We start from the raw sequence: 24,960 nt of genomic DNA, 5'->3' as shown, positions 1-24,960 counted from the left end.
CCTAATTTGGTCTTGCCAATTCCCACCCACTAGCTCACATGACAACTACCTTCCAACAGAGGGTGGGGCAAACATGTGCTTCCCCTGCGACACATGAAGCCAGCCAAGAGCATCTTGATCATGCTGTGTCACACACTCGGAGGAAAGTGTTATCTGCCCTCTTCTGCATACATGAGCTCATATACACCTACGACTGTTTAGTGTTGCTGTGATCGACAGGCTCTGGCATTGAACTTGTCGAGATTTGAACTTGTAATCTCTCAACGACAGGACGAACGCTATGTGTTGCGCCACTCAGAAGCATTGTACTGTAGCCTCATCTCCTAGTCCACGCTGCTGTGCTTGGTCCCCCGGCCCATCCTCGCCTTCCTTAGAGAGACATGAAAGTAGGCCTCTAATTAACACAGATAATTAGTGTGCCAGCTCTGACTCAAGCCCCCGCCACACGTCCAGTACCATCAGCTCAGTCCACGCACATACTCACACACGCATCCACCTTTATGCACCCCCGCATTCCATTCACCCCATTTATACCTTATAGATACTGCTCAACAATGCCACCACAATAAATTTAGATTTCAAGCGTCAGTGCTGTTGTTTGGAGTCCTCTCACCTGAAAAGGACAAGAGCTCTACAAAGGAGAATAAGCAGGAGTGTCATTATAAACCAAACAACCAGACAAACATCACAGACAGTTTAAGCTGTGCACATGTCTGGTTGGTGTCATTGTTTGTGACTTGGGTGAAGCGTGCATGGCACAGATCTACCTCCATCCAGATTTGCTTTAGAGATCAAAAACTATTCTGATAACACAGAGGAGAATGCCATGTTTTTTCTTTAGAAGGTGTACACACACAGCATGAAAGAGACCCTCACTCCACTTAGTTCTTCCATGATTTAATGTTTTAGGTGTTGGATTATCTCTTTATGGTTTAAGCTGTTTAAAGTTGCAGTCTGTAATGTCTCAACATGCATCTTGGCCTAAAATATAATGTATTATTTCAATGAAAGCTTAGGAAAAAATGCGATTTGCAATATTGCTATGCAGTAGATCTGCGTAGCATCTTCATTTTCAGCTTCTGAATATATTGTTCTGGCCCAGAAATAAACTCCACCCTCAGCCAAAACAGAGTGGTTGGAATCAGTGAAAGACAAAATGAGAATGATGGGTTATTGCAATTGCCAGCTCGAAAAAATAACAAACTGCTACTTTTTTTTGTCACGGTCCTCCGTAGCCTATATTATTTCTCTTCTTCCACGCCAGTATCTCCACCTGTGACCATTACTAACCCCGTCCCCTTCTCTAGCCGCCTCATCTTATCTCCACCTTTTTCTCTGTCCTTCCCTTTCTTGTCTTGTCTTTGCAGTCACTGTATCCATCAGATTCTAGACAGTGTCTATCACATTCACCAACATGACGTAGTGCACAGGGACCTGAAGGTCAGTATAGCAAGTGCACTGGCCACCGCATGAGACTCGTAATGCCTGCCGCATTGACCTGTTTGTGCGTCTGTCTGCCTGTCTATCTAACCTGTATGGATGATGGTTATTTTTTTCTGCATTCGATGCACTGGGACAACTGACTACTTCCTCTAGCTTCCTCAAGGCATCTTGTTTTCTAGCCTAAAAATCAAAGTCTTGCTTTCTCTCTTTTTCTTTCCTACAGAAAAGTTCAACTTATCACTCACATTCATTTTAATTTGTCAGAACACTCAGTAGGAGATGTGTTTCCTGTTAGAATGGAGGCCAGTCAAATCATAATCCTGTCCTAAAATACACTCAACTTTCCAGTATTTAGCAATGGCTATTTATTTGCCATTGTTCATACACTCATACATAGCCAATGGGTGTGTGTGCTGGATTTGGCGGCATGTCCGGTCCCTAGGAAGGGAAAGGAGCAGGACTACGCCGTCCCCTCGCTCACTAGAGGGATATCTGATAGGACATGTGGCATTGCTGACAGGGCAAAGGGAAGCCCAATCTGTCTGTCCATACTGTTTTGGAATTCAGAGGCTCTTGGTGTGCCATACGAGTGTGTCATTTACAGACTGTGTGATGTTGGCTTAGGATTCACACTATCCCACTGCCTCTCACACAGATATACTATCTCTCTCATATATTGTGTACTGTATGTTATCTAATAAATGTTGTTTGGGAACCTTCACATTAAAGGAAAAGTCCACCCTGAAATGCATTACGTATGTTTATATTGAAATATTTGTGATGTGCTTAGTGATCCCGGTGCTAATTTGTTGGTTAATGTTGTATAATTTCGTTATTCCTGTGAGAAGATAATGTGGATTTTAAGCCTTTAATACTATTTTTAAATTTTGCTGAAATACCACTTTACAACTAGGTTATGTAGACAGATAAACAGTGACATCATTCTCCAGTTACAGTCCAACATCTAGTCAACTATTACTGATATTTATAAGGACTGTCTTCTACCTGTTTCTGTCTTCTCCTTAAAATATACAGAAAACAGTCCTGTTTGTCACATTGTTTTTGCTTGCTGCAGTGAATAATAATTATTCAAACCCTTTGATCAAGGAGGCCAAAACTTCAGCTCAACATGATGATGCTACCACCATCATGCTTCACTGTGGTAATGGTGTTCTCAGGGTGACGAGTACTGTTGGGCTTTCTGTAGGCCAGAAAGTTAAATTTTGGTCAAAACACCATAGAATTTTTTTTTACATGCATACTGAGTCTCTAAATGGGATTTCATATGGCTTGCTTTGTGAAGCGTCAGGGCTATGGCTGTTTCCCATCTGAGCTGTCAGTTCCTTCAGTTACTCTTGGTCACTTGGTTGCTTCTCTGACTAATGCAATATTTACCCAGACACTGACTTTTGGTGGACGGCCTCCATGGTTTTCTGTGAGATATTCAAAGTTTGGGATTTTTTTTTTTTTTTTTTTTTTTTATAATTGAGCCAACATGAATGTACTTGTACAAGGCGCTGTATATTGTATGAAATTTTTCTAAACGCCCACTAAAATCAAAGGAGACTCAACATAAAAAAAAAAAAACTAAGGATCACTGGCACTGATCATTTTGTCAAGCATCTTTATGTGAAGTTAGGATTTCCAGTAGTGAGACACTTCAACAGCAATGGACATAATATTATTGATGTCTCCATTAGCATTACTAGTTGTTGCTATGGCAGCAGTGAAGTGAGGAAACTTAAGGAGAAAGAACTCATCGCTCTCGGAACTTAACAACCCCATAGAGTGAATGCTTGAATATTTGAATATTTGCTGGTTTCACCTCCTACAGCTCCAGAAACACTTTACACATCCTGTTTCTCTCTGTATACACACCAGAAGATTTATTTGTCAAGTACAGGATGTACGAGGAATTTGGTGGTGGGTGGTCTGAACAGTTTCATTATCGAATGCCAGTGCTATGTACAGTTGATTGATACCGGGATGGAAGGAAGGTGTTTATATACATTATAAGCATCAGTGATATAGATATAATCAGCAAATCAGAAGCCTGCGCCTACACAGCCTGACTCACACTGTCCACATCCTGATTCTGACACACTGCCATATTTCCAGACTCCATGTTTTTTTCAGGAGCTCCTGCCACGCTTGCACCCTCCATCTCTATCTCTCTCTCTGTCTCTCTTTCTCTCTCTCTCTCTCTCTCTCTCTCTCTCTCTCTGCTTGTCTCATTGCTTCCTCCTACTGCTCGTCTCCTCTGTTTCCTCCTTCCCTGTCTCATGCGCACACTGTCTTTCTTTCTTTCTTAGTCTTTATTTCTATTTAACTGCTCTTTTTTTTTTGTTTTGGTCTCTTTTTGTATGTCTCTTTCTTCCTCTCTTTTTCTCTATCTCTCTTGTGGGTGGTGGTGTGACAATCTGACGGTCGGAGGGCTTTTTGCTGTAGTGGTATAGCGTCATTTGGAGCTTCCTGTGCAGTAACACCACATAGAAGTGTTAATGCTCAGCATTTCAACCCTAGTTGTAACTTTTTTTGACATCCCTGTGTATGATATACTGCATTTATTCTGGATGTGCAGCCACTGAGAAGTAAAAACGGTCTTTCATTCTTTCCCACCGAGTTTTTTTGACATGAAAGAAAATACTTTTAAAAAGGGTGCTAAAAGCACACAAATTCTTTAGTAAAAAAGTAAAAGTGCAATTACTCATCTAAATATATCCTCTGATAAAAGTGGATGGACAGCTTCAAATTCTTCACTCAAGTTAAAATAGAAAAATTACAAACTCTTAAATTTACTGAAAGTATGCAAGTACAAGAAAGATTCACAAACCACACTGGTTTTATTTACTGATGGCAAATTGGAAAACATTATCTAAGACTAGCTAACAGCTTTATTGCTAATCTGTCACGTTAGCTAGCATGATAACTCTGATGATATAAATTAGCTCAGTGCTTATAACTAGCTGTCACGATACAAACTGCTGTGATAAATACAAAGTGTACATAGTAACAGACAGATTACAGTGATATGAATAATGCTCATCTCTCACGTGAGCTTGCACGATAACTCTGATGATACAAACTAGCTGAGTGCTTATAGCTAGCTGTCACAATACAGACTACTTTGATGAATACAAAGTGTATATTTAGCAACAGCTAGATTACAGTGATAAGTATTAAGGTTTAGATTTGTTAGGACTTTAGACTCCTTGAAGCTGTCCGATGCTAAAATTTCACCTTATCACTTTACAGATAATTAATTGTATAGAAATATAGCGATATTGTGTTTGTAGTGACGTGGAGTTTTTTTCTTTTGAAAATGTAGTAAATTACTAAAAAGTATAAGGTGAAAGATACTTAAAAATAGACTTATTGTACTTTGGTACCTAGATGTATTTAATTTTTCTTTTGATGGTTTCATGGTTAATACAGCATTCTCTGGTCTGTGAGTTTGGGCAGATATCAAATCCGCTTTGTGCGCTCTTTCTCTTTCCTTCTTTGAAGCACAGAAACACAACCTCCCCCTTTTCCTCAAGGACTTTCGAATATTTCTTCATCTTAGTAAATATATTACATTTTTGAAAAATAACGTGTGTGTGTGTGATGCATAGGACAAGAGTTTGTTAACACACAGCTGTAGTATTCCATTCCCTGCCTGTGCCTGTGCACGAGAGAATGTAGCACTGCTCCAACTAACACACGCCCCCTGGTGTTTGCATGCAGTCATTGCATCCAGCAGATCCTGGAGGCGGTGCTTCACTGCCACCAAATGGGCGTGGTGCACCGAGATCTCAAGGTGAGTGACAGCTCTCGTTCTTTCCTCCGCCTCACCGCGGTTGCATGCTTGCACACGTGTCCGTGCACTCGTCTGCGTTTGTGTCCCTCCGCTCTGTATGTACCGATGAACAGTTCATGAAGATAATAATGCTGCTGTATATACAATATGGATATTTGATGGCAGATGATACGTAGGAAATACCACTACTTTGTACCATTAGTTCTTTTATAAAACATATAATTATGATTTTGATGAATCGTGATTTTGATGTCATAAGTTTTGCATGAGTGAATATGCTTGCTGCCAGCATAAAGTAAAAATGATTTATTATCTATAATAATTTTCCTTGTCACTGTTTCAATATTGTTGTTTGTTTTTTTGTTCTGGTACTGATGTTATTTAGATATACAGTCACTGGCCACTCTATTAGGAACATCATACTAATACTGGTTGGGATCCACTTTGCTCTCAGAACAGACTCAGTTTTTCATGACATGGATTTCACAAGGTGTCAGAAACAACCACTTGAGATTATGGTCCATGCTGACATGATTGCATCACATAATTGCTGTAGATTTTTCAGCTGCACATACTTGCTGTGAATTTCCCATTCTCCTACATCGCAAATCTATTGGAATCCAATCCAAGCTATTGGATTCAGATCTGGTGACTGAGGAGGCCGTTGAAGTACGCTGAACGTATAGTCATGCAGCAGCGGATCATGATTATTTTGATTTCGATTTTGGACATATATTAATAAAACATAACCTCAAACAAAAGTAAGTCGAGAGGCTATCCCAGTTGGTTTATGGTATAGACCATCCAGTGAATTTTAAGAATAACCCCGTAACAGGCAGTTGAGAGTTGACAACACACAATTATCCAGCATACAGGCTAGCAGCCTGTGGGAAACAAGATCAACATTGTTCACATGTAGTTCTGATGTACAGACATCACTCCATATGGAACATCAGGACTATCCACTCCATACTCTCCCTTGCTCTCTCCCAATCTTTGCAATCCATCTTACAATAGAAATGGTTCTGTACATTACAGACACACTGCCTGCACTTACACTTTGCCTTTGTTTGCAGAAATTTATTAGATTTAATTCCGATTATTTGCTATAAAACTAGATATTAACGGCCATTTTAAAACTTTGGTGTAATGTGCCAACCCTGTCATTAACTCTGCCGTCTGCTGCTCTCACCTGAAAATGTTCATCGAGCAACCATGGGGCAGCGTGATTCTTGCCCCAATGGTTCTCTATTTGCACTTGTTGCAGTTCCCATGTTTTACCACTAGGCGTAATAATAACTGTATGATGCTAAATGGGGCAAGCTCCCAGTCTAGATGAATGCTCAATACCTAAAAATGCTATTTGTCAAATAGCAACATTTATATATAAAATATAGATACTTTCCCCTATGGACGAGCCACCACTGTTGTCTTGGTCATGGAACCAGTCTGAGACGACTTGCTGTTAACATCAAATTCTGATCCTGCCATCTCCATGTTGCAGCAGAAATCCAGATTCATTAGACCAGGTGACGTTTCAGCAGTACAGCTCAGCAGTTTGTCAAATACTCAAACCAGCCCATCTGGCACCAATAACCATGCCATGGTCAAAGTCACTGGGATCACATTATCTATATATGCATTACTCTGCTGCTAATTGGATAATTGCTTGAGTGAGTAGATGTACAGTTGTTCATAATAAAGTGGCCAGTGAGTGTATATCAAATATACAAATAATTGTACTCTTAGCATGATAGCATTTTAAATGTTTTAATATCCAGATATGTAAGGAATAAAACACTACAGTTTTGGGCGTGCTATTATAAGAAAATAAGCAACACACTGGTGGTGTGATGTGACTCAACAGAAGTTTTTCTATAACATCACATCCCAAAGTGTTTTATTCCTTTTATACCACAATTTGCCACTGATTACAATTTTAATATATTGATGAAAGACATATGATGCTTTTTAACTGTTTATATTAACATTTATTGTTGTGAAATGTTTGTGGGACAAGTCAGTTCCAGTTATCACTTACGTTAAAGCAGATATAAACAGTCGTTCTCACATCAGCCTCTCATTTGTCTCTGCTGAAGTTAAAAATGCAGCGTATCGTGTTATTGAGAAACCGGGAATGAGCAAAGTCCTCTATCCTAAAGACTTGCCAGTGGTGGAAAATGTACTGACACTAGAGACTCCTTCCATGATTGTTAGGAAGGAGTCTCTAGTGTCAGTATAAATGTCTCCTTACAGAGACATTAGATACGGAGCATCCCTTTTATTACGTAACGCATACGGCATACAAGTCCCTGTGAATTAATTGTTACTGTGGGAATGACAACGTATCGTTATCAACAAGAACAATAATATGAACGTGTGATTTGCCTTGCAGCTGACACTACTGTTATAGAAAATTTATTTACACCTTCGAACCAATCATATATGAGAATTCAGCAGTGCTGTGGTATAAATTATTATAGGTATACACACCTATTCCTCAGAGTTACAAACACTAGTTTAATTCTGTAGCAGTGAACAGCACTCCCACTCTGACATTATTGCTTTAGTCTGTTGTGTACTTTTCAAAAGTGCAGCACTGGCACATTTTAAAGGGAAAATATCTGCAGCAATGTGGTTTAGTGAGCAACAAGCAATTTATATGTGATCAGCTTATGCTTATTCATTAATCCTGAGATGAGATTTAGCAGAAATTGAATATAAATGGTTTAATAAGTCACTCTGTGTGATATAAAAACTCTTCTGGGGTCCTTGATTGAACCAGTTCAGTGTGGGACTTAAGCACATTATGATATCGTTAAGAATGAGATCATGACCATGAAAGGTTTCAAGTCTGAATATTGAGGTCTTTTAACCTCCCAGACTGTGCTCCACATTTCTATTCCCCATCGTGCTCCCCGAACGTGACATTGAACAGTCATTGTGGTTCACGTCTTATTTCCCTGAATAGCAGCTGTGATTGGAGATAGCTGTGGCATTACACGTTCTCCTCCCCTGCTCTCCTTTCTTCTGGGAACAGCAGTTGGGCAGTGAGGAGCAGGAGAGAACTGGAATCGCTCTCCAACACCCACACTGTTCTTCTCCTCTGCTTTCTAACCCACTTTCTCACCCAGACCAGCTTCCACCAGAGCGGAAGGAACTTAACCTACTTAGCACTGTACCCGGCACACACTGAGAGGCTGCAGCATTGCAAACACACACACACACACACACACACACACACACTTAATCATGTACATGTATGTTACTGGAAATATGTCATCTTTGTACCTGTATGTTTTGAAGCCTATAGCTGACGAATTTGAGTTTCAGTCAGTGTTATCTGGTGTTTCTGAAAGGAAACAAAAAAGTCAGATTTGAAACTGTCACAGAGACTTTCACAGCTATCACTATGAATCATAATGAAACTTGCTAGCACGTGCGCTGTCGTCTCTTCTTTTAAGTCACACAGAATTTGAGTTTTTTTACACCTGACGCTGTCATGCACTCCAACCACGCACACCATTACCTACGTAGCATTGTAGGTAAATTTACATAGCAGATATCCTAGTTTGTCTGTCATACATGGTGCCTTGTATATCAGCTCACCATTTCTGATAAATTCCTGTCAGATTTCGTAACAAACAATGGAAGTTAGACTTCATCTTCTAGACTTTCTATACCTATATTCTATGTTACTTCTATTAAAGCGCCAAAGAAATCAAAATGAGCGCTTCAGAGCTTTTGAAGCGCTTATAGTCAAGAAAACAAGGTAGAATCTCGTTTTAATTTCATGGTTTATCATTTTCTGGTAAACAATAAAATAATTCATAACACATTCTGCACTCATGGGCATGTACGTCACTGAGTTCCAGTCATCAACCTACCGTGGCAGCTAAATGCTCAGATACCAACATCTGATACTATGTGGTGTAAGCCTTGTGTACATTGTTGCGCTAATGAACAGGCAGCACGAAACGACAGCAGTCTGGTCACGTTTCACAATTAATGATGGCAAACATGGCAATGCAAACTGTGTACTGTGAAAATATTAAGAAGGGGAACTACAACATCTTCCTACAGTACAAGTAACCTGATTAAACTTAAACATGAAACTCAGCACGAGTTCATTGCTTGCACAGACAACTGCAAACAACGATGCAGGCTAGGCAAACAACGAAGTACCTTACATACAGCTGTACAAAAGTGCTTTTCTGAAATAAAATTAAAAAAATGCTTTCTACTGCAACCCTACTTGCTAGCTAATGCCCTTTGTTTATAATCAACCTGATAACGTTACAAAGAACAAACCTAGTAGACTAAGTGCGTATCGGTACATGCTTGGTCTGATTGGTATATTCCTTGTTGCACAATTAAAATGAAATGATCAAGATAGATCAAGATAGATCAAGAGACCTTTAAAAGATTGAGAGGCCAGTTGAGCTGAATCAATCACTGTTTAATCTCAGATTACCACTTGTCCCACATGGTGCAGTTGTTCAGTGTTCAAACTTTCATTTTTTCTTAAAGGTTTACACAGGGCACCATCAGATAAACGCTTTGGTTACTGTAAAATCTGTGTGTGCATATGTGTAGTAGCTTACACCATGTCTGCAAAACTATGTGCCATTATGCATAAGTGTGTCTATATGTGCATGGCTGTAAGGGTCTGAGCCGTTGCGTGTTCATCAGTATGTGAGTGGGAGTAAGGTGACAGAGCTCACAGCCACAGGCAGCCTCTGAACTCAGCAGCGAGGTGAAGTGTAAACGCAGACTGATGACGTGGCCTGATGTGGTCCATTCTGCTGGATCTCTGACCCCCACAGCACAGTGGGACCACAAACCATCTCCAAGTCTCAGTCACTGAGACGTTGACTTTTTTTTTTAATTGCAACTGCAAAATAAGGCTTTACTAATGCAGCCGTGTATAATAATAATAATAATTATGAAATGTTACTAATACATTGCTAAGTTGTATATATGTTGACTGGGACAGCTATTTAGTGTTCCTTCACACTGTATGTGTATGTGATTAGGTAGCGTGGAGTTACTCTTTATTATGGTAATCTGAGTCTCTGGTGTCCTTGTTTAGCCAGAGAACCTGCTCCTGGCCAGCAAATGCAAGAATGCAGCGGTGAAGTTAGCTGATTTCGGTCTGGCCATTGAAGTGCAAGGGGACCAGCAGGCCTGGTTTGGTATGTAGCCTGTATTGAAACTAGCAATATCTGACTGGTGTCTCAGCTGTCTTGAGATTGTCATCTTTTTTTACAAACCATATTTATATCTCAATGTGCAGGATTCGCAGGTACACCAGGTTACCTGTCTCCTGAGGTGCTAAGGAAAGAGGCTTATGGAAAACCTGTGGACATTTGGGCTTGTGGTGAGTCAGATGTCCTTTTTGCCATGTCTGCCTCCTAGACACACCAAATCTGTAGAAAGCTCTATTCAAAGCTTATCTGTTACTGGCTTGTATCTATGCTCAGCTTTTCCTGCTCTTAAAGGTCACAGCAACACCCAGGTCCTAAACCTGGGTTGTCCCCTGGTGGACCGCGGACTCCGCAAAGTACTTCAGCAGCCCGAATGGAGTACTTGAAAAATAGCTGTAGCAGAGCCGACAAACTTATGGAAAAAATACAGTTAAAAAAATAGATCGGCGACTCTTTTTTTAAAAAACAAAACAAAAACATGAACCAGTGTGGCTTGTGCATATCCTCTCTTGCTTTTAGCATATCTTGCTTTTCATCCAATTCTATTTATGTAAATTTATTAGCTGAAGGAAGCTCACTGGACTAGAGACTAGTTACAGGGCTAGAGACATTAGTTCAGAAAGTGGAAAGTTTTCATGTTTTTTTTCTCTAATACATTCTTTATTTCACTTTGCCTCTCCTCCTGTCTGATTAGGGAACTGACTGAGAAATATGTTTTATTCTAATTTTAAATTTCTATGGCACTAGTCCAAATTGGTAATATAAAGTGCAACTATTTAAAAAAGACTTTTGTAAGCGAGGGGTTTTATGTAACTCTATAAATAATACTTTTTTTTGCTGTAAAATGTCTATACAGGTGTTATCTTGTACATTCTGCTCGTGGGCTACCCTCCTTTCTGGGATGAGGACCAGCACAAACTGTACCAGCAGATCAAAGCCGGAGCCTATGATGTAGGTGCCGGACATTATTACACGCCATTTACTTACTTATCTTCCACTTCAACACCCATCAATCTTGCACATTTGTGTGTCTACTGTCCTGCAGTTTCCTTCTCCAGAGTGGGACACAGTCACCCCTGAAGCCAAGAACCTCATTAACCAGATGCTCACCATCAACCCGGCCAAGAGGATCACTGCACAGGAAGCGCTTAAACACCCATGGGTCTGCGTAAGTGTCTATGGTTATGCAAGCACACACATTCACTTCATCATCACAGACACAAACAGATGAGCAGTCAGAAATGCTTGATCATTGTAAAAGTACTGATGGAGTTGATAATTGCACTGTTAGTTTTTCTGAGTCTTTATATTTTAATCAAAACAACTATGTACCGCATGGATGAGAGCAAAATGTTTACTCTGATGTTTTAGTTTCGAAAAGCTGAAGGTAGAAATTTGTCACATAGTAAGGAGGGAAAAAGATCACAGTTTCAGAATTACACAGTTTAGTTGATTTTTGTGTCAAATTTCTGTTAAATGGCACTTTCATAACAACAAACTCTTTGAAACTGGTGAGAGCATCTTCACCAAGTGTCATTAGAAATAACTTTGGTAACATATATTACAGTATGTGGTCATATGAGACCAAAATCAAACTCTTTGCTGGTACTGGACTATAAAATATGGAGGTGGATCAGTAATCCTTTGGAGCTGTTTTGTGGCAGGTGGTTTGGGGGTTCCTGTGAAGATTAATGGCATCATGAATTCTGTTATGTTCCAGAATATTTCAGCCCTAAACCTGGTTGCATATGCCAGGAGTTTAAGACTTAGCCATATATACAATAATAAGCCAAACATACCTCCATCTCAAAACAGAAATGGTTAAAGAAATACAAAATCAATGTTTTGCAATGTCCACGTTGTTTCTATCTTGTTAGACATTACAGGAAGAGACTCTCCAGCGCACAGATCGCAAAAGATCACATGCCAATAATTTTGAAACCAAGGTTTTGTAGAACACTTAAAAAACATTTTGTGTTTAGGAAAAAGCATGTTGAGCTAAAACTATACAATATCCCTGTATGTTTGAGCTTAGAATATACTGCTCATCTTTATGAAGGGTGCCAATATTTCTGAAGGGCACTATATATTATACAGTATTAAAAATGTGTGTAAAGATCTACATTAAAAAACAACAACTGACTACAGGTTAATGGTCTACTGTATGCTGTCAGTAAATGACACACTAATATATCAGATGTATCAGATGATTTCCAATGTGTGCATCACAGAGACATTACGAATGTTTTGCATAATTAAGATACTGCTTATTTCATCTTTGTGTAATTCCATGTCCCTCTCTCACAGCAACGCTCGACTGTGGCCTCCATGATGCACAGACAAGAGACAGTAGAGTGCCTGAAGAAGTTCAACGCCAGGAGAAAACTCAAGGTCTGACTGTCTGTCCTCCTTGATTTCCCCTTTTCCACTGACAAAATCCTGGTGCAGGAGATGGTGATGTTCAGAGAAACAGCAAAGCTTTTCTGAAGAACCTGCCTGAGAGCTGTGGAAGTTTATTAGTGAACCAGTGCAGGTCAAAATACTGTACTTTATTTCTAAAATTTTATCATCCAAAGTCGAATAGGACCATTGATCCACAATATTTAATTTGTTTATTATTAACAATGATCTTCACCCCCATGAAATTATGTACAGCTTATTTTAAAGGCAGCCATGAAAATAATAAATTTAAAAGGAAACCCGTAGATGCTGCATTAGCTGCTGTTGCTAGCTATCTAGATACATCGATGCATCAGCCACTCTGGACAAGCACCCCTCGCCAAAGTCCATGGGGTAGAGTCGGACCTGATCCAGCATCTCCTGTGTAGGCAGAACTGGGCAGAGTCAAGCCAAAAGTCCAAGGAGTGGAGTGTGTTTCAGGTTGAATAAGTGTGTTTATTGTGCTACTTCATTAGGGTTAGGGGTTATGGGTCAGCTCTAACTCAATTTATGTTCCACCAATTTTCTCAAACCTTGTATCATAAATGTCTGCTTATCACTAGTAAACTAAGAACTTAAAAGATAAAGATAAAGATAAAGTAACCAGTACTAAACTGTAAACTCACCTCACCAGCACTTATAACCCAGTCTTAACTCTTACACTCTTAAAATGAAAACACACATAATGTCAGACTTGTATATTTATTGTTGTCTTGTTTTGAGGTATCTGTGATTTTTAATACCAAATATTGCACAGTGTGCTGGCATTTTTGGAGATCATCTTAGTAGACATAAAGTCAATGGAGTCAATCTGGAAAATTCAGTTGTATTCAGTTCACAGCAACAGCCTACTCTTATGGTATAGTTATATTATTATTGTTGTTATTATTATTATTATTATTATTATTATTATTTTAGATATTTTTGGACAGCCCACAGTATGTTTCTCAATGTGACAGAGCCCATGGAAGTTTGGCTAAGTGATTTTTAGTCATTTGGAGCCATTTCTTAGAATATTTGCAACACATCTAACGGAAATATTGATTTTTCCAATGGATCTGTCTTGCTTCCACTGTTTGTTATTCTGCCTTAGCTAGCTAGCTAAATTGTTAGCCTCAATTGTAAGCTTGGTGTCAGTATTTCCCAGTTGCCTAGCAACAATGTTCTCATGAGTATAACCACCTGGACTGACAGTGTAATATCTGTTCACGTGCCCATAGCAAGAGCATGACTCCAGAGTTGCAATTGAATGTATGATAAAACGAGCTGCTAAAGCTGTTACGGTGATGAAATGATGCCATCTTCAAGCCTGGAACCGAGCAGGTTTTGCACTGGAAATGTGCAGAACGATTTATTTGTCATTAGGCACCAGTACTGCGTCAATGGAAAAGCGCTGAGTGCAGAAGTTTTTACGCATTGTGATTGCTCTGTAACTTATTGCTCTGTGAACTGTTTCTTTTCAGGGAGCCATTCTCACCACCATGCTGGTTTCACGCAACTTCTCTGGTAAGTAAACATTAATCCTGAAGCATGTACTTCACTGGGAGAATTTATGTGCACTCATCTGAAACCCGAATAAAAGAAACCACAAAGGAAATACAATGAAAACTCCGTCTTTAGGATTCCTGATGGATAAGTGACGCACTAGCTTGATCGACAGCCATGTTACATGCAACATATCACTCTAATATAGAACCAAAGCATCATAAAAATGATTTGCTTCCTTTTCTTGTGCGTGCGTGTCCAAGATGTTTAGTAGGCTCATACGTTGAGTCTGGTAAACCGGTTGTGTAGGGAAGGAGGGTTTTTGGGCGTGTGCCTCTGTACCAGAATGTGTTCAGTAACTGGCGTTTATAATAACATGTGATTTATGTCTGCTCTAATGAAGCATCTGCTCTCTCACACACTCCTGCAACACACACACACACACAATCACACATTTCAAACACTCACACTTCAAACAGCAGGTTGGTGGGCGGCAGCGACAGTTTTTGTTCTAAGGAAGCTTTTGGATGAGCTCTCTCTCTCTCTCTCTTCCTCCCCTCTCTCTCTCTCTCTCCTTCCCTCTTCGTTCTCTCCATTCCCTGCTCTCTTTGCTCTCATTACTGTAATTACCTCATCCTGTGGGGTGTGTCAGCGGGAGTGGAGGTGGAGGAGTGTCCAAGCATCACTCACACACATGCATATGCACACACACACACACACACACACACACACACACACACACACACACACACACACACACACATATGTACACACATTCAACCTTAAAGGGGAAGTTCACCATTTGGAGAAGTAAACAAAGTCAGTATTTGTGTGTACAAGAACTGTCCACCATGCTCTATTTTCATGATCACGGTGCCAAAAAAATCTTGCAGGTGGAAAAAGGTGCAGATGTAGAAAGGGGGTGGGATTTCAGTGAATATATTGTAAAGAATTGTGGTTAATTATGCTGCTGCGACATCCAATCAGTCAAATTCCCTTTAAGAAACGAGTACACAGTGTAGCATATAATGACAGTTTCATGATGACCTACAATTAGATTTCACTTTCAATTCAATTTCATAGACATTTGTAGTAGTAGGAATAACTCGCTAACAGATCATACAGCAATTATATATTTCTATATTTTCTTTTGAATGCCATGGTCCAAAATCATTCATTCAAAAACGTACAAGAGATTAAAGTTATATCGGGCTAGTCCAGGGATCAAAACATCGCATTAAAGAGAAAATGTTCAGTAGGTCACATGCGTGATCTGTTGTTAATATTTTTTTCCCCCAATCTGCTATAAACTCCAAATTCTAAGCATCTGATTCTGTGTAATAATTGTGTCTGATCATGTTGAAAGCGAACACATTGTATGCTGAAAGATGAATGTAAAACGGGAATTACCAACTTTTTTTTTTTGTAGCATTATTAACATTACATTAACAGAAAAACTTGCCAAACACATATAGCTTCGTTGGTAGTTTGGATGAAAACAAAATGGCTGCCTTTACATTGTGATCAATCTGAATGAATCTCAGAAATAAGCATTCACTTCTCAACATGTGAATTGTTGTGAATTGTTCTGAAAAATCTGTCTGGTCTATCCATATTTTTCTTCATTTCATTTCTATCATAATTCAATTACATTGAATAGCTAATGCAGTAAACTGTAATATTACTACACTGTACATCTACAACTTGAGTAGGAATGCAGTAGATGTATTGAAATCCATGCCCAAGGTTATGACTGTACCATTTGTATTGTACCATTTGGGTCTGATACACTGTAGTCAAAACCCTGACAAGAAAATGAATCCTTTTTTGTCTCACTGTGATAGGATTTACTGTTACTAAGCACCAGAAATCTCTCCTAGGAGCGGTGCCTTGAAATCATCATGTGTTTCTGATGACAGTGTCTAATGCAGTTCAAACTGCAAGTTAACACAGAGATCTTCTTTCCTTCCTCTTGCATTGTCTCTCACACTCACTGTGCGGTGTGTTTACGGTGGGTGTGTGTGTCTCTGGCAGTGGGCCGGCAGACCACAGCTCCGGCCACGGTCTCGGCGGTGGCTGCTGCTGCTGCAGCCGGCACTGCCGCCGGCCTGGTGGAACAAGGTAGCCTTCCTCAGAGGAGCCCACTTCTCTCTTCTTTCCTCTTTCTCTTTCTTTGGTGTTTCAGAGGCCACACTTCAGCATGGAGCCTTTAGCATGTCCGGGTCACAGCTGTCTTATATTGACACCTGCACTGTGAACTGTAGCGTGTGGCTGAGCAGTTGGAATGGCGTGCAGTTATTTTTGATATACTTCATCAACTTGTGTTTCACTTCCCACATTTCTACCTTTTTTGTCTTGTTGTCACTGTTTTTCACTGTTTCCATCTGTTTTTGTGCTGTTGCTTTATGGTTGTGTTTACATGTGAAGATTCTTGGCAATCCAAATTAATTAATTAATTCCTATTCCAAATTACAAATGATCTCATCGGCATCAGTTGAGACTTAGAATCCTTACTCTCGTACCTACATAACTTTTTGTAGTTGCTGAATACATTGAAGAAATTACTAGATTACCGAAAAATAGGCCAGTAGTGTCAGGGGTTGAACAAAAGGAGGCGACAAGAAGCATTCATACCCCCAAATAATTCTACTTCAAAATATTAGTTGGATGTCCATCCCAAATTGCATTTTTGAAACTTGTAAAATGAGCTTTGTTTCACAACAGGACCAGTATTCTTGCCGTGTTGGTCATTGTGCATTGTCATGCAAATGTTTGCTCAGAATCTATACAAAACTTTCGATTGTAAAAGTAATATATTCTGGAAAAATTCCGGAAAACAGCCAAATATGGTCAGCAATCAGGTTTTGAACAGAATTTTAGTATCCTACTGATAATACACATTGACAACTCTACTTTAACAAAACATAAATATACAGTATTTTACCAAATTTATGTAGAAATTATTTAGAATTCCTTCTAAGTTTGCCGTGGTGTCTGCTTGCAAAGGTCATCTGAGTGTGTTACAATGCCCAGGGACACAGCATAAGCAGCAGTTCGAAAAGATGTCATATGACAGGGGAGAGCTGGCTAGAGGGTGGGAATAGGCCAAGAGAAAAAATTAGGAAGAAAAAGGGGGAGAAAGAGAACAGAACTAACTGAATTAATCAGCGATTAATCAGAGGAGAGAAGAGATGCCGATGGCAAGTCTGTAGTTTTCAGAACTATATATTTTCTTCTGATTTGACGCAATCGCTTAACTCTGTTCTACCTTTTACATCAAGGTAGCTATTATTTGGATTATTAATGGATTATTAGGCACCATGTAAACATAGTCTGTATCTCTCCACACCCCCCACTCTTGTCTCTGTCCTATTTTCATTCCTCGTCCTCTTCACCACACAATACATACTGTCACTCTCTTTCCTTATCTTCTTGTTCCGTAATGTGTTCTGTCAGTAGTCAGCATGCTCCATCGTCTTGCAACTCATCACCACCATCCGTTCGTCACTGTCCTTTAGCAGCTCACCCATCTTCCAGCTGTGTACTCTCTCTCTCTTTCTCTCTCTCTTTCTCTCTCCTTCTCTCTGCCCTCATTCTCCACCCCCTCACTTTTTCTCTCTCTCTCTCTCTCTCTCTCTCTCTCTTTCTGTCTCACAATCTCTCTGGTTCCCTGTCACTTCTCTCCTGATAGGTCTCTTTTCCCTGCCAGTGCTCCTGTGCCTGGTTTGCTGAATGCTGCACGGGGTCGCATGCATGCATTTGTGGTGCAGAAGAAGGTGGCTCAGATGATGTTGCATGAACGAGAAGACTTTAATCTTTGCATTAAGGAGAGGGGGTTCAATGTGAGGGTAGCAGTACATAATGCCACATGGTTTAAGATCAGTTGTGTGCTTTAGACTCGGCTAAGTTTCTTTTACCTTTTTGAAGGTTAAATTGCATGCCCTATCTAGAAGGTTCTGTAACTACAATTTTAATAAGTGACACCATGTGTGACGATAACATTATACGGTCCAAAATGTGCCAGACTGGATATCAATTACGTTTATATTATTACACATGATAGATGTATACAGTCAGGTCAGTAAACATTAAGACATTGACAGAGTTATTGTTATTTTAGCTGTTTACCACAGTATATTGGAGTTGAACTTAAATAATGAATTCAGCTTTAATTTGAGGGTATTTACATCCAAATTGGGTGACCAATGTCGGAATTTCAGCACTTTTTATATGTGATCCCAAAAGTAAGTGGACAATTGGCTGTTCAGCTGGCCAGGTGTTTGTTATTTCCTCATTGTTTGACTTACAGCTATGCAGATAAAGGGTCTAGAGTTTATTTGCATTTATAATCTGTTGCTGTTAACTCTCAATATGAAGCCCAAAGAGCTGTCACTGCCAATGAGGCAAGCCATCATTAGGCTGAAAAATCAAAACAAACCCATCAGAGAGATAGCTGAAACACTGTGTGTGGCCAAATCAACTATTTGCTACATTCTTAAAAAGAAAAAACATGCTGGTGAGCTCAGGAATACCAAAAGGCCAGGAAGACCATGGAAAACAACCATGGTAGATGACAGAAGAATTCTTTCCCCGGTGAACAGAAACCCCTTCACAAGAGTTGGTCAGATCAAGAACACCTTCCAGGAGGTAGGTGTCTCTGTGTCAAAGTCAACAATCAAGAAAAGACTACAGAGAGTTTACCACAAGTCTCAAAAACAGGAAGACCAGATTAGAGTTTGCCTAAAACATCTAAAAAAAAAATTACAGTACAGTTCTGGAACAGCATCGTATGGACAGATGAGGCAAATATCAACTTGTACCAGAATGATGGAAAGAGAAAAAGGAAGGAACTGATCCAAATGTTCCAAAGCATACCACCTCATCTTATGACGTGGTCGTGTATTGCTGCCAATGGGACTGGTTCCTTTATATTTACTGATGATTTGACTGCTGACAAAAGCAGCAGGGTGAATTCTGTAGTGTGTATGGCTATGTTATCTGCTCAGATTCAGCCAAAACTCAGTGGACTGTGCTTCACAGTGCAGATGGACAATGACTCGAAGCATACCGTGAAAGCAACCCAAGGCTTTTTTAAGGCAAATCAGTGGAATGTTCTGCAATGGCCAAGTCAGTCATATGACCTGAATCCAGTTGAACATGCATTTCATTTGCTGAAGCCAAAACTGAAGGTAAAACACCCCAAGAACAAGCAGGAACTGAAGACAGCTATAGCAAAGGCCTGGCAGAGCATCACCAGGGAAGAACCAAGCGTCTGGTGATATCTATGGGTTCCAGACAGTTCAGGTTCAGGTAGTCATTCACAAAAAAGCATATGCAACCAAGTATTAAAATAACAATTTAATTTGTGACTGTTAGTTTGTCCAATTACTTTTGGTCTTATAAAAATGGGGGGACCACATATAAAAAGTGCTGTAATTCCTAGACCACCCGATTTGGATGTAAATATACTCAAATTAACAATAACTTTGACAATGCCCAAATATTTACAGACCTGACTATATATGAGTAAATTTGTTTATTAGTCTTAGATTCCATTGATTGAATATTTTCCCATATGGTTATATTACTGCTGTTTTGTATTTTCCTTGTGCCCTGTGTAAAGCCATGTGTGTCTATTATATTCTATTCAACTTGCTGTAGCACCAAGGATTAGGTGCTCTCTCTTTTGCTCTCAGCTCTGACTGACTTTCTTTCCTCTCTAGCTTTTGTTGAATTCTGTGTGTAACGTATTTGTCACTGTGTGTTTATTTGTGGGTCAGATATTTATTCGGGCAAGATATTAAATTTGTTACCTCCAGGTACCACTAAGGCATGACAAGAGGATCTGGGCTGGAAAGGATGTGACTAGAAAAGACTTCTTGTGCTTTCCTAAAGGAATACCCAAAAAAGCTAATGCTGCTAACATCATTAGTGCAAGCAATATGAGATCCTGATAGCCGGTCTCCATTAGTCATCACGCCTTGCAACCTGTTTTAGCATTTTTGGTTAAAGTATTCCTTTAAGGAGCTTAGTGTAATAGTTATAGTTTGGATTAGTATATTTGCAAATTCACACTGTTTAGAATTTCTTCCCTAGTCCACGTGCATTTGAACCCCCTGCCCTCTTTCAACGACCAAAGGTCTTCCGAGCGAACCTTTTATTATCTCTCACACTTAATCCATTCTCTTATAATCTCTCCCTTCCTGTCTTGCCTTCTCTGCCTCTAAAATCTGTGCCAAGGTAAGGAGTCTCTCTCTCTCTCTCTGTCTCTCTCTCTCTCTCTCTTTATGTTCTTCTTTCTTTAACTCTCGCCCTCTCTCTGTCTCAATAAGAACGAGGCTTAGATACATAGGGAATGGTCGCTTTCTCTTTATCCCACTGCAATGGCAGTGAAGAAATCATTCTCAGCAAGATCATTTCGTTGTTTTTCAGCTATTATAAAATTAGCGTCATGCTTGACAAAGGTGTTTTTGTTATATTTGACTACCAGGGATATATTTTATGAAGATTTTATGAGACTACACTATACAGCCCCATCTACACCATGCATTAACGTGCAATGTGTATCTGGATATAATTGTCTGGATAATGAGTCTTAATTTATGTGTATTCTTGTCTGCTTTGTGTTCGGATCTCATTTCTCCCACTCAATATGCAAATCTGGGGATGTGCAGAAAATCAGCCAGCTGCCATTCAACCAGCTAAACTAAGCTAAATTCAAATAAAGAAGGTGAAGGACCACAACAGGTGATTTTTCTTGTACAGCCTGTACTTACTTTTTCATGGGGATTGTCTTAGATAGTAATACCCTGTCTGCCCAAAAACAGAGTTTGTTACAGCAAGTTACAGTCTATTATATAAGTTCCAGTGACTTCAGTTAACAGCATTTTACAGAGTTCTTTCAGCAGCACTTTTCTCTAGTGTTCAGTCAACCTATACAGTAGCCTGTGCATAACCATGTGGTGGTGTTCTTTGAGGCCAGAGTAACTAAACATGGAATAAAACACACCATAGCAACAGGCATTGTCTCACTCTATTTTAGGTTGGTTATGGTAAATCTGCTGTTCATTTGCATAACAGTATAGTTGACCCCCAGACTTGCCATTTGACCCCAAAGGGTCCTTGCCACTTGATGAGTAATTTTGAGCTGGACCTGGAAAGTACTACGAGGACTTTGTCTCCCAGAGACAACTGTTGGGAGCAATTTTGTATTACAGAGTCTGGAGCAATAAGTGCATGACTTTTGCTCTGAGGTCCAGGATATATATTGAATTGTCCACCCAGCTTGCCTTTATCACTCTGTGGAGGTTTTGGGCATTTCCCAAAATGAAAATATTTGATGTTTCAGTCATTTGTATCAGCAATTCTTCATGAATCAATGTGCACAAACTTAAATGTTTTAAGGGTTTTATTAAAATGTTCAACTAAACTGTCAGTCTCTCTGGATGGACTTGATGCCCAATAATTTATGTAGTTCACATAATTTGTGTGAATATAAGAATATATAAAATATATGCCAAAAGAGATCAGTTAGGATCTCTTTTGGGATCCCAATCTCGGAGATGCAAAACAGGGCCTTGGCCATGCTCTACAGAAGAAGTGCACAGAGGCACTGCATTGGGATACTGCAGCACATAATCCACAATGACTGAAATGAAGCGGTGACCTCATGTTGACCAGTCCACTGCACCAACAAGACCATGGAGTCATAATGTGCTGTATAGTGGATCATATTCTGGAAGTGTGTCTACTGCTAGGGCTGCTCATACCGCACACTGCTTTACCGATCAGGACCCACCCAACTAGTTGATTAAACCCTGGCAAGTCTGTTCCTAACATTACTGGCCGGTTAAGGTGAGGACAAACAGCCACTATCATTTTATGATTTTTCCCTTTATATTTGATTTTCATTGAAAATAGGAGGTAGGTGAGCAACACTAAATACATCTAACCTTGCCTTGCATTGCCTCAGGCCATGGTTTATCAGGGTTTGTGCACAGCCCAAATACACTAAGGCCTGATATAAACCCCAGTGAGTACTGACTGGTACTCAGTATGTCACCTCTGAATAGGGGATGCTTGCAAGGATGGTGATATCTGCATTTTGTGTTTCTGTGATCTTTGTGATCACTGCTTGATATTGTCATTGTAGGCCAAGGAGAGCCCAAAGTTGCTGCTTCTGCCTCTTTGTGAGGGATTAAGGGGTGTGTAGGATTCTTTGAACAATACCCCCTCGCTGTCAACTACACTACTACTCGCTGACTCCTGCAAATATGTGATGTAGGTAACTTACAGAAAAGGCCTTTTAAAAATTGATTAACATCAGGGTATGTCTGTGGGACATACTCAGGCCCTTTAAAAATTGATTAACATCAGGCTATGTCTGTGGGACATATTTGCTACACTGTTGTCTGTCAAGGCCTCTATAGTTCATACTTGCCTGAGATCCAGTCACAGTTTGAGGCAGACTACTGATCTGATTCTGTTTTCATCACTGCCAATTAGTATGCATTTTTCCAATCCTGATAAGGTATCCAGATACAGATTTTAATGCCAGGTATAAATGGAGCCTACATGATCCTCCTACTCCCTGCTTTCACACTGTGTGTGTGTGTATGAGTGACTGAGTGATTGAGTGAATGGGTGTGTGCACATTCCTGCATGTGCACGATGCACGTCCCGCATTGTGCATGCCCTTGGTTCAGGGAGGCAATACTCCCTTTTTGCTCATGATGTACCTGTTATAGGGATTTTTGCCTTCGGTATGTTGTAACCCTATCACTCTACATACGTGCGCCCTTGATTTGCTCCGCTTGCCCCACATAGCATTTTAAAAGCCGGTTAATCCTCTCTGAGGAGAGATATTGCCTAGCATTTTGGTCGTGAAAGCATTACATACATGCTGTGACTCTGGTTATGGTGACTACGACTCTGTCTTCTGCGTACCCATGTTTTCCCTCCCTCTCTCTCCATCTGCAGCAGCCAAGAGCCTGCTCAACAAGAAGGCTGATGTCAAGGTAAGGTCGATTTGACTACTGCCACTACTTTACAATCTTTTCTCTTTCTCTGCATTCCTTTTCTTTATCACCAAGCCTTTTTCAGTCTAACGGGCTAGTGTCCCTTTCCTTCGCTAAACACAATCAGTTCCTGTACGGGAGGGGGGTTGGACAGTTTTGAGTTAGAGTCTGCTTGTCAGTATTTATGTTTTTGTCTGCAGTGTTTGTATGTTTTTTTTTTTTGTCTCACTACTGTCTGAGTGTCTGTCTCTGTCTGATTAGGGGGAAGAATGCTTGGGCTAGGTTGGGTGCCACTTGTCAGGTTGATGAAGTCTCAGACTGTTTATGATTCAATTTGACCTTGTTTTTGACCTCATTTAAATAGTCATTCAAATGCCTCAGAAAAGTGCACAATTTTGCTGTCTGCATAACTAGTAACTATTAATACACTCAAGAATACTAGAAGATTTCAGAAATTTATTTAACTTACTAAACTCATATAAGTTAGGAAATCTAGTTTTTAAATATATAAATGTTAGCATATTGCAGCAGTCACATTTTTCTATTTAGAGTATTTGTTTAAAACAATGATATAAGGAGCATACATGAAAACTTTTTTCCAGAGAACCTGTGTGCAAAACTAGCTAGTAGCGATGAACAAAATCATTTTTGATTGTAATGATAAATTTTAAGTTTGGGTTGCATTTAAATGCTAGTTTATCAGTCTATAGTCTATCAGTCTAGTTTATCAGCTAGTTATTTGTGAGGACAGGACATGGAGTCATTTCTTTAATGTGCATATAATGCATATTCATAGAATTTATAATAAGTGTAAATGTATAGAAATGTTTTTAGGCCATTTTTACTAGTTCATTGGGTGGTAATAAATATACTAAAATATATTCTACACACTTAATGGGGATCCCTGGAGAACTAGTGGTTGGGCCACGGCGCTCTCACTGCCACGCTCTGGGTTAAATTCCCAGCCAGGGAACCAACCCCAGCACACGACAGTGCACTCCCAGTGCCAGTCCCAAGCCTGGGTAAAGTTGGGGAGGGTTGCATCAGGAAGGGCATCCAACGTAAAAGCTGTGCCAAATCAAAAATGCTGACCAACGATCCACTGTGGTGACCCCTAACGGGAGATATTCTACATATTCAATCATAAAGGTGCCATTAATGTCATTCTTTGGTCTTGTAAAGAACCTTTTGATTGTTGGATCTATTTGCAGTTTATTTGTGCCACAGAAAAAAACAATGCCCTCTGTAAATGTTACCATTATGTGGAAAGATTTAGATTATTATGGTAACAAATCATGGAACAAAAATAGTTTTTAGACAAAATCTTGGACAAAAAATGTTCTTTAGGCAACCAAAAATGGTTCTTCTGTGGAACTGCCCTATGGAACTTTATTTTCAAGAGTGCACATCCGTGTATGTAATGGTTTAAAATGGCTAGCGTTATTTAAAATATGAGCAAATGTGGACATAGTATGATGCACTGTGTGAGGCTTCATTTGGTGTGATAGCACATAATCCCCTTTAAGTGATTCAGGCTTTCACATCAGCCTGTGCTACAGAATTAGAAATG

At 39.7% G+C, this 24,960-nt stretch overlaps 1 protein-coding gene across 24 annotated transcripts in view; it reads left to right on the top strand.

The window, feature by feature from the left end:
* The window catches only part of LOC113544821 (calcium/calmodulin-dependent protein kinase type II subunit beta), a 69,790-nt gene that overhangs the window by 23,157 nt on the left and 21,673 nt on the right, over positions 1–24,960 (top strand). For 6 of the 24 annotated variants that reach the window (XM_053241439.1, XM_034312748.2, XM_053241444.1 and 3 more), the window contains exons 6-14: positions 1,368–1,440; positions 10,335–10,437; positions 10,539–10,622; positions 11,306–11,400; positions 11,495–11,617; positions 12,757–12,840; positions 14,352–14,394; positions 16,408–16,494; positions 23,353–23,390. In XM_053241439.1, coding sequence (XP_053097414.1) covers positions 1,368–1,440; positions 10,335–10,437; positions 10,539–10,622; positions 11,306–11,400; positions 11,495–11,617; positions 12,757–12,840; positions 14,352–14,394; positions 16,408–16,494; positions 23,353–23,390 — 730 coding nt within the window. Of the gene's footprint in view, positions 1–1,367; positions 1,441–5,169; positions 5,243–10,334; positions 10,438–10,538; positions 10,623–11,305; positions 11,401–11,494; positions 11,618–12,756; positions 12,841–14,351; positions 14,395–16,407; positions 16,495–23,352; positions 23,391–24,960 lie in introns of all 24 variants that reach the window. The other 18 variants (XM_026943823.3, XM_026943820.3, XM_026943817.3 and 15 more) reach the window with 6 other exon arrangements.

This window comes from Pangasianodon hypophthalmus, chromosome 17 (assembly GCF_027358585.1).
Source record: "Pangasianodon hypophthalmus isolate fPanHyp1 chromosome 17, fPanHyp1.pri, whole genome shotgun sequence".
NCBI classification, from domain to species: Eukaryota; Metazoa; Chordata; class Actinopteri; order Siluriformes; family Pangasiidae; genus Pangasianodon; species Pangasianodon hypophthalmus.
The sequence above is the reverse complement of the archived record's forward strand: the minus strand, read 5'-3'. Positions and strand labels throughout refer to the sequence as shown.